The sequence below is a fragment of the Misgurnus anguillicaudatus genome, unplaced genomic scaffold, assembly GCF_027580225.2.
Source record: "Misgurnus anguillicaudatus unplaced genomic scaffold, ASM2758022v2 HiC_scaffold_28, whole genome shotgun sequence".
Classification (NCBI taxonomy): domain Eukaryota; kingdom Metazoa; phylum Chordata; class Actinopteri; order Cypriniformes; family Cobitidae; genus Misgurnus; species Misgurnus anguillicaudatus.
The window spans coordinates 2,382,981-2,398,122 of NW_027395278.1; the positions used below are offsets into that span (position 1 = coordinate 2,382,981).

Sequence of the window (15,142 nt, forward strand, 5' to 3'; positions counted from 1 at the left end):
CATTCTGAATCTGATCTCTAACAAAATCCCTTTACAACAATTAAATTATTTCAGTATTTTGCTCAAATTTTTTTATTTTTAAAGAAACCTACCCCTATTTAAGAGGTTATAAAAAGAGAACAAATGAAGATAGGATTTCTGTTTGTTTGAAAGCAGAAGGTCTGTTTTTCATTTGATATATTTGTATGTTTATTGAAAAAAAATCCTGGAATGGCAGGCAACTTAAAAAAAAACTTTTTAAAAAAAGGCTGGCGGGAAATGAATTAAAACCAAACATATATGTATTATTAAGTATCAAGTCTGTACAATGTAATGAGGGGCGGAAGTGGGTGTGGCCTTTTCTTTAGGGGTGGAGCTGTCCTTTTAGGAATCAAAGCTGCATGGAACCACCAATGCCCACCAATTGATAAGATATTATCATTGACTCCCATGCTCTTAAAAAATGGGGTGAAAATTTTACAAAATAAATATTTATGCCATAGAGGGTTCAATTAAAAATGATTTAAATTAAAATGGCAGCAAAACAATAAGTAGGCTTAACTCAATTCTGGCATATATTTATAACACACACTAAACAATTTTATGTAGAGTAATAATCACAAAAATAATTGTGATGCTAAAATGAACTGGTTTATTTGGGCCAGAAGAATAATGCAAAATGAATCAAACTTTCCAACCGTGAAAACTGTAGCTACTGTAAGTTGAGACTTAAACCTCCAAAATAGTTAATTTATTTACAAACAAAGCATTCAAATCTGTACTGTATGTGTGAGTCTCTTATAAATGGGTCTTATGTTATAGGTTTTGGCATATGGCCGGAGCAGATGACGGAGCATATGTTATCTTTCCTCATTAAGTGCTCGACAATTACGAGTGAATCAAGTGTGTATATGTGTGAATGTGTACAATACATTCTGGCAGACAGACAACACACATTTGTCACCTTCATCACAATGCACACACCACATTCATCAATTAAACATAACATAAGTATATCATTAAAGGCATATGGTTATTCTAATATTACAGCAGGATAATAAATGACTCGCATTGATCAATACAGCTGTGTGAATCTCCTTATGACCCCTTTTAGTGTGACCTGCCTGAACTCTTTATGTCTCTGGGGTGTAATTCATTAAGAGGTCTCTTTCCATGCCAGACGTCTCACAGAGAGCCATGATGTTTATATAATCAGTGTTACACGGAGAATAACCCAACAGAGTCCATGCATGCTATGGTACCCTTACAAAAGCTGTTAGGTACTTGTATTGTACTTTTTCTTTTTTTTAAAGTTTTATGAATAAATAAATAAGCATCAGTTTGGATATAAAGGACAAAATGGGGGCTTAGAGAAAGCTGCTTTTATGCTGCATGTACAGTAACAGTCGCCTCATCATGGGGGCTGGCATTTAGAGATACCGAGCCAGGTTTTTATTATTATTATTATTATTATTATTAATGTGTTTATTTTATACAGGACTTTTTAGTATTACAAAACATAAAAATAATAAAACATAACATAAGATAACATGAAGTCAACATAACTTCAATGTCCAACAAGTCCAAATAGCAAGACGAACAGAAAACTGGTTTTAATAAAAGTTGTAGTAATAAAACACAGAGCATAAGCACACAGCCATCTCACCACAATATGCCGCTGTCCCAGACAGACTGGAAGTGAGTGAGCTACAGATTTATATACTGCCACGTATCACAATGAACCACCAACCCCACACATACAGTACTGTAGATTGCTTGGGAGTGAATCCAAGAATGTCCGTTTTATTTACAAGGGTTTGGGAGTAATGGAAAAAATAAAAAATATTGTGAAAACTTTAAAGCAAGTGAACTGTCCTTGATCACATTGAACAATTCAGAATTGAACCTTCTTTCTTGTACAAATAGATGATTTATTGAATCTAAACTTAGATTCCTTAAACTTCCACAACATTTTGTTGTCAGACAAATCAGTTCAGTTTAGTTCAATACACTTTATGGTCCTTTCAAAAATTTGGGGCCCTATTTTAACGATCTAAGCGCATTGTCTAAAGCGCACAACGCAACGTCTAAATGGGCGTGTCCGAATCTACTTTTGCTAATTTAACGACGGGAAAAATGGTTTTTGCGCCGAACGCATGGTCGAAAAGGGTAGGTCCTATTGTAATGGGAGTATTTTGGGCGTAACGTGCAGTAAACCAATGAGAGTCTCAGCTCTCATCCCCTTTAAAAGCAAGTTGCGCTGGCGCTATGTCTAATCCCTATTTAGATGACGGACTTTGTAAACTGAAAAACTAAGCGGAGGAAGAAGATCCCCAGTTTAAAATTAATGTTAAATAATTGTGTTGTCTTTCACTTGTATTGAAATTGTTATTTTTTTTATTAAAACCTTTAAAACCCGTTTTCTTTTAGTCATGGAAGTAAAAAGCAGGCTTGTAATTGCTTTAAATGTATGCCTATCCAATATCATCAAAACATAATTTACAAGTATCTAAGATAAGGTTTGTACTCTAAAAATACTTTATTTGTAACAAACAGGAGATAAAGAATTTACAAACGGCTCTCCTCACGTTTCAGCACTTTGGACAGCGTTTTTTTAGCAAAGAGTTTTTTTATGCATTACTTACAAATGTTTCTCATCTCACCATATCCACAGGTACATCATATACAATAAATCCGTGAGGTAGCATTAAAAAAAAAACATTTAAAAACAGACGCATTTGTTCAAAGCAAAGCATTTATTTACTTACCAGGCTGCAGGTGAAGCAGCTTTTTGCGCCTTCTAACGTCTCATAATAAGTCCTCAATTATGTCCAAGAGACTCAATAATAATCTTTTACATTCAATCCTTTAATCTTTCATATTTAAAAGCATTTTTGTGCTGCTGCGCATTCATGTACTTTGTGATAAGCAAACCCGCGTTGTCCTCCCGTTTATAGGCGCATTTTACTAATGCGCTCTTTAAATAACATAAAACACATTGCGCCATTGACTTTAGACTTTAGACCAGGTTTTTGTTGGTCAATGGCGTAGTCTATTTTAGTTGCCTCAAAATAGCAACGCGCCAACAATGCGCCTGAACACACCTCATTTTCAGACCAGAACGCCCATGGGCGCAAAGGGGGCGCAAATGAATTTGCTATTTAAACAACGCGGCGCTAAACGTGAAAATTAGGGTGGAAACTAGCGAAAGACACTTGCGTCGCGCATTGCGCTGCATTGCGCCGGGTGTAAGATAGAGCCCATTGTCTCAAGGTGCACACTGAGCTGTCATTTTAAAGGAAAACACCACCGTTTTCAATATTTTACTATGTTCTTACCTCAACTTAGACGAATTAATACATACCTATCTTTTTTCAATGCATGCACTTAATCTTTGCACAGCGTTGTGAATGTGTTAGCATTTAGCCTAGCCACATTCATTCCTTAGGATCCAAACAGGGATGAATTTAGAACCCACCAAACACTTCCATGTTTTCCCTATTACATGAGTAGTTACACGAGTAAGTATGGTGCGCAAAAACAAAATTTGGCGATTTTTAAGAAGATAAAAATGAGAACTATATTGTATGGCGGAGAGCACTTAGTTTGCAAAAAAATCCAGATAATTTACTCACCACCATGTCATCCAAAATGTTGATGTCTTTCTTTGTTCAGTTGAGAAGAAATTATGTTTTTTTGAGGAAAACATTCCAGGATTTTTCTCAATTTCATGGACTTTAATGGACCCCAACACTTAACAGTTTTAATGCAGTTTAAAATTGCAGTTTCAAAGGACTCTAAATGATCCCAAACGAGGCATAAGGGTCTTATCTAGTGAAACGATTGTCATTTAAAAAAAATATATATATGCACTTTTAAACCACAATTTCTCGTCTATCTCTGGTCCTGTGATGTGCCAGCGCGACCTCACATAATTGCGTAATGCTGCAGAAAGGTCACGTGTTACATATATGAAACGCATATTTGCGGACCATTTTAAATAATAAACTGACATAAAGACATTACTAAGTATCATTCGAATTACAACAACGTCGGAACGGTCCTCTTTCTCCACACTTGTAAACACTGGGGAGTAGTTTCGTATTCGTCATCCGTGACCTCTTGACGTGATGACGTATTGCGTGAGGTCGCGCTGACGTGTCACATATCCGGAGATAGACGATAAGTTGTGGTTTAAAAGTGCATTTTTTTTCTTGTCAAAAATGACAATCATTTCAGTAGATAAGACCCTTATTCCTCATTTGGGATCGTTTAGAGTCCTTTGAAACTTAATTGAAACTGCATTAAAACTGTTACGTGTTGGGGTCCATTAAAGTCCATTAAAATGAGAAAAATCCTGGAATGTTTTCCTCAAAAAACATAATTTCTACTTGACTGAACAAAGAAAGGCATCAACGTTTTGCATGACATGGTGGTGAGTAAATTATCAGTATTTTTTTTTTTTTTTTTAGAAAAATCCTTTAAGTAATAGTCTTGCATTAGCAAAATAAAGGTCGCCACCTAGTGGCGACTTCCCATGATTGACTTTGCTAATACATAATGTTAAGACAAAATTACTAATAGACATGGGGAGGGGAAACGATACACCAAAATATAACATATGACCTACGCAAAATTCAGTAAAGTCTTATTCCGGAATGTTGATGTTTTCAGCAAGAGACGAAAGTATGTCCTCAGTACATGAGGTGAGAATGAAAGGTGGTGTCTATGATTTCCAATCTAGTGGCAGGTGGTCAATACTTGCTTAACTTCAAATTAAAAACTCCTTTAGAGCAAATGGAAAATGATATTTCTGTTCTGACAGCAGGACTGGCGGTGACCCAACGGATGATAAATTTTACACAAGGCCACTTGCCCTTGAAAGTCCGACCTGGTAATGAAGTCATGGTGCCAGTTGCACCGTCAGCACGGGATCAAGTTCACTGTACAAGGCTATGAAATTATGCAAAAACCGAGATAGAGTGAGGAGGTTGGGGTTTTAAGGAAGTTTAAAGTCTTTATGTTGTGTTGTTAAGGTTTTGAGTTTAAGACTATATGAACACCAGCTATAAGGTTTATAGACATGGCTGCTGGCCACTTGAGCAGAACACATCTCAGGTACCAAGTGTCACCACTGTAATAGAACAAAATCATGATTTTATGTAAGTGTACATAAAACTGTCCGCTTCATAAAACTTTACAAATAATTGAATCTTGAAAGGTAATACTTATCAAGCTTTACTGTATGGCGCAGTATTATCATTTAAACAAAAATATCTAAATCTTCTATATCAACATATGAATGATTTTTTTTTTTTAATGTATTGTTTTAGATGCCTAGTACTGAATGATTTTGGCACTATGAGAATTCAGTACTTGATGGTTAAAGGTCCCATTCTTTCTGTGTTTTTGAAGCTTTGATTGTGTTTACATTGCGCAATATAAGATGTGTTCATGTTTCACGTGTAAAAAAACACAGTATTTTTCACACAGTTTACTTATCTGTATAGCGCTGTTTTCACTGTGCTAAAAACAGGCTGATGTCTTCCTTGTTCTATGAAGGCCCTCCTTCAAAAATACGTAACGAGTTCTGATTGTGTAGCTTGTTTAGTGTGTTGTGATTCGACAGCAGCTTAGCAAAGCCGTTTGAGCTGACTGACGTATTCCTGTGGGCGGAGTTTAGTCAAACGGTTGACATCATTTAACCTGGAAGTAGAGGGCTGTAGGCCAACCCAACCTTTCACTGTAGGCTTTGAAAGGGGACTTCAGTTAAAGAAAATATATAATCTGGCATTGAACTTTGAGCTTTATCATTTTGCAGGTTATACTTATGCTATAACAGCAACATTACACACTAACTAAAGTTTGAAAAATGGGATCAGAAAGAATATGACCTTTAAAATGTCTTTTTTTTGACATGGTCAAGGTCAAGGTATTCTTTATTATCCCCGAGGGGCAATTTTTTATGCAGCCAGCAGATAGAGTAAAAAACAATACCTAGACATAACAAACACCATAAAAGCACACCAACAATAATAGTAAGTTAATCATACATTCAAGTGGAAGTGTTTAAAAAACTGATCACAACAGGTATAAAAGAGCTCTTGTATCTATTTGTCTTACATCTCTTGGACACAAATCTACGGCCAGATGGAAGCAGTGCAAACTCTGAATACAAAGGATGACTAGAATCGTCTAGAATCGTCTGGGCTTTTTTAATTGCTCTATTCCTGTGCAGGGAAGGAATGTTAGCTAGAGTAACCCCAGCAATCTTACTGCATTCATTAACTATGCGTTGGAGACGGTTTTTGTTCTTCAGAGATAAAGACCCATACCAGCAAATAAAAGAAAAAGTAACAACAGATTCAATAAAACAACTATAAAACATCTTCATAAAAGTGCTGTCCACATCAAAATGTCTAAGTTTACGAAAAAAATACATACGTTGGTGGGCTTTCTTACACACGTTATCAACCTGAAGCTCAAATGTAAGTTTGTTGTCAATTACATTCCCAAGATATTTGTAATTCTGAACAGTCTCCACAGCCTGACCATTTATAAAAACAGGGGAAATAACATCATGTCCCTTCCTAAAATCAATAATCATCTCTTTGGTCTTACCAACATTGATATCTAAAAAAGATGAATTGCACCAGCTAATAAAATCTGACACCACAGGACCGTGGTCCTGATCATCTGAATTTAAAAGAGACACAATGACGGAGTCGTCAGCAAACTTTACCACATGTCGTCTTGGATGTTTACTTTGGCACATATTTGTATATAAAACGAATAAAAGAGGTGAAAGGACACAGCCCTGTGGTGAGCCAGTGGAAGAGATAAGAGCATCAGATAAAACATCATTGACCTTTACACGTTGGGATCTGACAGTTAAAAAGTCCATCAACCAACATAAAATTCCCGGGTCAATGTTATGTGTTTCTTTTAACCTTTCCGCTAAGATGTGTGGCTGGATACAATTAAAAGCAGAAGAGAAGTCAATAAAAACAAGACGTACAAACGTCTTAGCCCCCTCTAAATGGGCATATACCATATTTAATAAAGTGCATAGTGCATCATCAACCCCTCTGCCTGACGTATACGCAAACTGGAGTGGGTCCAGATCTGCTTTTACAGTATTTAACAGAGCGTTTTTCATAATCCTTTCAAAAGACTTCATAACTAGCGAAGTAAGTGCAACAGGTCTATAGTCATTTAACTGTTTGGGAGCATTTACCTTTGGTACTGGTACAATTATGGATTCTTTCCATAGGCACGGGACCTTGTGGAGATTAAGTGAACAATTAAAAATAAAAGAGAAAATCTCTGCCAACTGACTGGCACAGTTCTTAAGGATGCGACCACCAATGCCATCGGGGCCAGGGCTTTTCCTATCCTTTGTGGCCCTGAAAACCCTCTGAACCATGATCTCGTCAATGTTTATAGTGCTCTGCTCCGATGTCTCAACTTTGAAAAAAGCCTGTTCTTTACTAAAATCATGAATATTAAAACGATTATAAAAACTATTTAATTCATTAGAAAGTTCATGGTCAGACTTTTTGCCCAGGGAGATTGGGGTCCTCCTGGACTGAATTCCCATCATTTTTTTAACCCCATCCCATGCTGTACAGGAGTTATTAGAACAAAGCATTGACTGCACTTTCTCTTTGTAGCTACATTTAGCAAGCTTAAGTTCCTTCTTAACTTGTTTCTGTAGCTCTCTATACCTAATAATATTGCCTTGATTATAACAGATATTACGCTGGTTTATTGTGTTTTTGAGTGATTTAGACACCCAAGGTTTATTATTGGGATAGATAGAGATAAGTTTACGGGGGATGACCAAATCCTCACAGAAAGAAATGTACCCATGGCTGGTTTGTTTTATGTAAAAGTAAACTGATTTCATCTGTGCATTGTACTTTGCAGTGTTGTTAACACAACCTAATAGTCCTGTCGCTGTCTATAAGGTCATACATTTTTAAACTATAAATAGAAAACCACTTCCTGCACTTAATTCAATTGTACTTAATTACTAATCTATGCATTTACATGCATCTGGCAAGCGCTATTATCTAAAGAGATGTAAGCCTGCCCTACGGATCACACTACAGCAGGGGTCTCAAACTCAAACTGGCTTGGGGCCATTTCTGAGATTACATTTCTTCTTTTTTTCTGAGATTACATCGGAGGGCCGCAGAGCTATTTTAAAGTTCAAAAAAGTACAATATTTTTGTAAATGTACTTTTTCAATTCGATTATTTAATGTATAATAATACTTGAAAATATAAGCAGTGTTTTTATCATTTAAATAAACATTATTTTATAAAATTAAGTAAATTATTTCTTAACCTTATCTTAAATAACTAAGGCCTATTAAAACCTTGCAGTTACCTAACAAATTATATTTCTGTATACATTTATAAACTATTATAAAAAAATACCATTAGTAAGTCTTTGTGTTTTGATTAATTTTGGATTGTTTTTAGTCATAATATTGACTTTATTATGTTCCATCTTTGTTGTTCCAAAGATTTAATGAATTTGCTATTATATGTGGAAAAATATGAATAAGTGAAAGTGATCCTAAAACTTTTGAATGGGTAATCAATGTTACATAAGCTAGTTAAACAGAAAAAATGATAATATGTGTAATTGCATAGCAAGTTACATAACAATATATTATACTTCATTATATATAGCAGTATACATACTTTTATCCTCTGTACGTTTCTCCTCATCTTTCCTATTTTCTTAACCTGGGCACTTTGATGGCTCTTTTTCTTATCTGTAGTTATGTGTTGCATAACATCTATGGCTCTGCCTCCCTATGTGGTGTCTCCATTAGAAGCTGTGACAACGCAACATGTGACCCTGGACCACAAAACCAGTCGTACACTGCAAAAAATTATTTTCAAGAAAAAAAATCTTTTTTATTTTTTTATTTTTGTCTTGTTTTCAGTAGAAATATCTAAAAATTCTTAAATCAAGATGTATTTTCTTGATGAGCAAAATTATCTAAGAAAATAAGTCTAGTTTTTAGACCAAAAAAACCAAATGTAAGTGAAAAAACAAGCAAAAAAAAAATCTGCCAATGGGGTAAGCAAAGCATTTCTCTTAAGCACTAAATTCAAGAAAAAATTGCTTATCCCATTGGCAGATTTTTTTGCTTGATTTATGCACAAAATCACTTAAATTTGATATTTTTAGATTTTTGCGCATCAAGAAAAGCATCTTAATTTGAGAATTTTTTGATATTTTTACTGAAAATAAGACAAAACACTATTTTTTTTTCTTAAGAATCTGACTTTCTTTCAGTATTTTTGTCTTGTTTTCAGTAGAAATATCTAAAAATTCTTAAATCAAGATGTATTTTCTTGATGAGCAAAATTGGCGTAAGACCAATGGGGTGAGAATTTTGCTTAAATTAAGTGTTTAAGAAAAAAGAAATCTTATTTTTAGATTTTTTTCTCACCCCATTGGCAGGGAGGGCGTGTGCCGGGAGTTTGAGACCACTGCACTACAGTATGTGCTTTAAAATTAGCTCACAATATCAAACATATTTTGATATCATCTATCTGGGTGAAATCATAGTCTGAAGCTAAAAAATCTGAGTGTTTACACATCACACACTATGTGATTTTTGTGATACCTGTGAACTACGCTACCCAGTCTCACGAAATATAGTCCTGTCATTTTTTGATTATTTTTCGTGATCGTATCACAAATTTCTGTTCATGTGTCATTGTCACATACTCGTACTTTCCTATCTTATTAGATTTGGTGTTCGAGTTAGGATGTCACTTTTCTGATTTTTTTTTTAATATTTTCTGATTTTTAAACCATTGTCGCCTGGCGTTAGGGTCAGAGTTGGGTTTGGGTAAGGATGTCATTTTATGTAAATCTAACCCTAAACCGAAGTGACAATGGTAAGAAAATAGGACAAAACAGTTTAGTAACCAATACGCGACAATGACACATAAATGTAATTTTGTGATACTCTTTTTCCTGAATACTCTAATTTCCTGAACTCTTAAACAAATACAAAAAATGGTTGGTTTCATAGGTAATGTACATGTTGTTATTTAGCTTGTTATATAAATAAACTACTTTAAAAGGACTTTGTTGTTATTTATTCTTAGCGGAGTTCACCGGAAGTTATGTGTGTTCCACGAAAGCCGCTTGTTTATGTTGTTACTGCTAAAACAATCTATAGGGCAATGTTCAACTGAGCTACAGACCAGCCTCCTATCTTTTCATTTTATTTGCACGTACTTTTATTAAAATAATGCAAACTTTCAACAAAAATCAATGCTCTTTTCCTTATTCATTTTGGTTTTGCTATTAAAAGTGTATATCATAAATTTTCACTGGTGGCCGTACTGTATATTGCCTGAAAAATTGAAATCATGAGGCTAGTAGTCTAGCAGGCATGATCAATAGTTATGGGTTTTACCCAATATAATAACATAATAATCCCAAACATTTCCATCCTTGCATTCAGAACATTTTCCATCAGATTCTAGTAAGCAACAGACGAAAGCCGATACAGCATTATACAGTAGCTTTGCATAAATCTGGCTCCCCTGCAAAACCCCATTACCAGCACTTCATCACATCATTCTCACACAAACTTTTAAGACTGCAAAGTTGTGCCGAACATTCGAGCAGAGAGACAAAAAGAGTCTGTGTTTTCGATTTCATAACCAGTGGCACACGTCATTGAAGCTCAGATAAAACTAACATGTGGCACAGACGTTCTCCCCCAACCACGGGCTTCATTTAAATGCGTCACGTCTCCGATCGCCCGAGGTTATGGAGTCGAGTCAAGCAGGCTCCCTTTAAACTGACTCTGATCATTAAAGTGAGGGGCTTCATTTTCACCCGTCCCCTGTTCTCCCCTCGATGCCTGGCTAAATTTAGAGCAGTATACACATGAGCAAACCCTTGCCTGTGCAAAACATGTCATGTCCGGTCTATTAAAGTGATAAGCTGTCACGACATGCGTGGCTTTGAGGCACAGTAAGTATTTTAGCATTCACCCGATATTACAAGCTGTCGGAGGCGTGACACAATGACAACAAATGTTATGGCTTTATTTCCAATATGTGTTGAAATGAAGGCGGACGACATGAGAAATCCTGAGAGAAACTGGCGGCTTTGACAGCTGCTGTAAATAAACACGGAATGGTGAATCTAATGAAAACTGAGACTGAATGAAATATTTGTGCAAAGGGTGGATTGCCATTAAAAAGGCATTACAGTATGAAATCATCATTAATGATAAAACCAACATGAAATCGATGCACGTTATTCAACTTCAATGATGTGATTCATTTTCAATGAGGAAAAACTTCTGTCTTAAACATTAAGGATTTGATTGGATTGTAAAAAGTGCACATATCGCAATCGATTCTGGAATGTGAGTTTAAGGGCGACAAACACCATAAAAAATTATTTTAAGGCATTTTTGAGGAAACTGAAGGTCAGGTTCACCTTCAACAACATCTGGACACATATCCCAACAATAGTACTAAACATATCTAATGTTGCATAACATGAATCACCTTAAACAGCAACAGACACATCAGATCACAGAATGTGAAATTTTTTTGATAAATCATGCACAATAGGACAAAAAAAATCTATATTGATCTCTAGACTTCAACATTACCCTTGAAAGGTCAGATGGCGACTACAAACAAAGGCTTATGTTTTAAACCCAAGGCAAAAAATGCCAGCCTGACTGACTCTCTATTTACAAGATAAGACTCCCATACGAGTTTATCTTCCGGATCACCTTGGGCTGAAGCCCAGCATGAGACGCGCCGAGGGTTCAAAGACAGAAGGCCAATTTCTCGATTCAATGCTTTTTGTCATCTGCTATTGAAAATCAAACATTCAACCTAATTTCGTGGCGATCCAATAATCACTGAAAATATTCTGCCCATCATTTCCAACAAGCAAGCCATTTTAGATAACAGGCTTAAGTGGAGGGGCTTAAAAACACACACACACTGCATGCAGATAGAGCTTGTCTGGAGCTCTTACCTTTTGGAAGGCGCGGGCGCCCCAGAGGAAATGAGAATGGTATCATTCATGCCGTTGGGCACCGACTGCAGCCGACTGCAAAATTACAGAGTTTGAGTCAAGCATACCCACAAAGCTACGAATGCCAATCTCGGCCGTGATTTTTCCCACTCAGGAAAAATCAAACCACTATATATATATATATATATATATATATATATATATATATATATATATATATATATATATATATATATATATATATATATATATATATATATATATATATGATATGGCAAAATGTATAATTGAACTTTCCCTTCATAATCACTCTGTTGACACAGACGTTTTAATTTAATGCTATTTGCCCAATTTTAATTAGATTATCGGGAAGAAAAAGAGTTCGGAGGAATTCTAATTAAAGCCGGAGAAATGGGAGAAGGTTGAGTGGAACTGGAGGGAGTGACATTGCAGAAAGTAATTTGTGTGAGTAAACAAAGCCACAGGATCCATCTGGACCTGATGCCCACCACCAGACACCACAGAACAACAATACATAACTTAAAAAAAAAATGAGACGAGCTACAATCTCTGTGTCTTGCTCTGTGGTTTCTGATGCACGAGACATTGCAAAACATTTTAAACTATTTACATCATCAGTTCTATCAAAAGTTGAAAACAGCTAAATTAGGAATTTTTTACAACAATTTCCATGATTTTCCCTAAACGTATTCAGTAATTTTGTGTTTAATGGATATGCAGTATTTTTAGAGTAAAATCTTTATTTACTATAGAAATGCATTCCTTTCAGCCATGCAAATTATAACAATAAATATTTCCAAATTTTCCAAATGGATATTCCAACCTTTTTCCCAAAATATAGTTCCTCAAAAAACAGAAACACCCAAAAGGATGTCAGTGCCTAAGTCTGACAAACGTATCGAGCACTTGCACGGCAGGTCGGGCTGCTAGCGTCATGTCACGGATCTTGTAAAATGCTGTGTTATCGCAATACAGTCAGACGAGCTGTCAGCGTGCGCCGATGTAACACATGGCAGGGAAATCTCAAATACACTACACTTAATGACATTTACTATAACCGCACATTAAAACATGACTAAGAAAGACTACACTTATTGTATTGTATGCGATAACTCGCTCACCTCCTGCAGGGTAAAGTGCAGCCGTCTGTCACAGCACGAGACGCAGACAGTGAGCTCTCCGTCCAGCTGCCAGTTCTGCTCGCAGCTCAACTGAGCAAGCATCTCAATGCACAACACTGCTGTTGTCTCCAAGGAAACCTGACAGTCATGTGACACTGTGACGATCCAGACGCACACTTTACTCTCTCCTCTTCGATCCCTCTTTCTCTCTCTCTCTCTCTCTCTCTTTCTCTCTTTCTCTCTCTCTCTCTCTCTCTCTCTCGCCTGGTTTGCCCAATCTCTGCTTGCTCTTCTTTTGTGTAGTCTCAAAGAATTCCACCTCTTTGGAAAAAGGATGCCGAGTGTTCTTTGCTAAAAATACCCTAAATCCTCAAATTTTTGTTTCTGAGCCCTCCGCATAATTCATCCATAGCAAATATAATCCTCTACGGCAGCCGAAAGCTTTATTTACAGTGTAATATCTATACAGGATGTAGCCCACATACTTGTAGAAAAATCTAATATTTTACGCTGTGGGTGTGTAAAACTACACGTATTCAAAATCAACTAACTGGAAGTTCAATGCTAAAATTGTTTCTAATGATAAATAAATATCAGAATTTTTGGGTGAACTATCAAAACATAAGCACTGTCATAATAGGCTTTATGCCAAGCTGCACTACTTCCTGAACTTCAGCCAGCTCCTTGTTTCCTGTCTGCCATTATTGGACAAACTGATTAATCCAGGCGTGCCTGACCTCAGTAGTCACAAACAAACTGATTCATCCAGGTGTGCCTGACCTCAGTGGTCACAACAACAATAATCAGACACACCTGGATGAATCAGTTTGTCCAATAATGGCAGACAGGAAACATGGAGCTGGCTGAAGTTCAAGAAGTAGTGCAGCTGGGCATGAAGCCTTTTTAATACTTAATTGCACAGATACAATACATCCCTGCTGAAAAACAATAAAACCATAACAGAAAATTCTAATGGTTTCCATTAAAATACCAATAGGAACCATTAGCTTTTACCATTAAAACCACTACATTGTAGTGTGTTTTGGGCCATATTCCATTAGAACCAATACAATTCCCAATAAAACCATTAGAATTTTCTGTAATGGTTTTATTGTTTTTTTCAGCAGTGATCATTCTGATGGTCAACCTGATAGTCGCCGAATAATTCATACACAGCATTTTAATCCAACCCCCATGCTACATTTGTGGTGATATTTTGAGTAAACTTTCATGTAGTAACTGGTTCTCTCCAACCAGTGCTTTATATAGCTGTAGCATTGAACACAATGCTTTAGGGTAACCTCTGTCATTACAGGTGCCATCCCATTACCCCCACCCACTGTGGCCATCAATCAGATCAAACCAATAGACTCTGATAAGCAAACTTCTCACAGAATCAAAACCAGAGATTGACTTGCCTTAGACGTCAGATGACACGAATGTAGATTTATTCATCTTTGTCTTCTGCACTCAGTAGAAAGCAGGGCAAAAATAAGTTTTACGAGGTCAAATCAATTACATTAAGGGCCATTCACAGTCAAACCACTTCTCATGTTAATTACAATGAAGTGTGCACTTTAATAAAGCCAGAGATATGGAGAGTAATATCCCATCACATATGAATGTTATCGATGTATCAGATCCGACTTCTAGACTGTTTATGCCTCCGGCGCCGGGCACACAGCAAACATTAGTGTTGTGTGACCTTGGGTTTTTATTAGTATGCCACTGTCTATTTCAGCTACATTACGCACATTTATACTGACAACAATAAGCATATAAAAAGGGGGCGAATGGCATGGGCAATAAACATTTAAATTGGGAGTTAAAGTCAGAATGAAAAATGACCCTATTTACATACGTTCCTGATGTTCAAGTTTAATATTCTTCAGTGTACATTATTTTAAATCAAATTATTTGCCATATCAGGATGCATGATCTTTAAAGGGACACTGCACTTTTTTAAAAAA

The 15,142-nt window shown here is 36.1% G+C and overlaps 1 protein-coding gene across 7 annotated transcripts in view; it reads right to left on the reverse strand.

Annotated features, from left to right (window-relative positions):
• Positions 1-15,142, reverse strand: part of LOC141349036 (dystrobrevin beta-like) — a 69,260-nt gene that overhangs the window by 17,322 nt on the left and 36,796 nt on the right. Inside the window, exon 12 of one of the 7 annotated variants that reach the window (XM_073864729.1) lies at positions 12,031-12,105. The exons of the other annotated variants lie outside the window; for them this stretch is intronic. Within the exon in view, the coding sequence (XP_073720830.1) occupies positions 12,031-12,105 (75 nt within the window). The remainder of the gene's footprint in view (positions 1-12,030; positions 12,106-15,142) is intronic. 7 annotated transcript variants of the gene reach the window in all.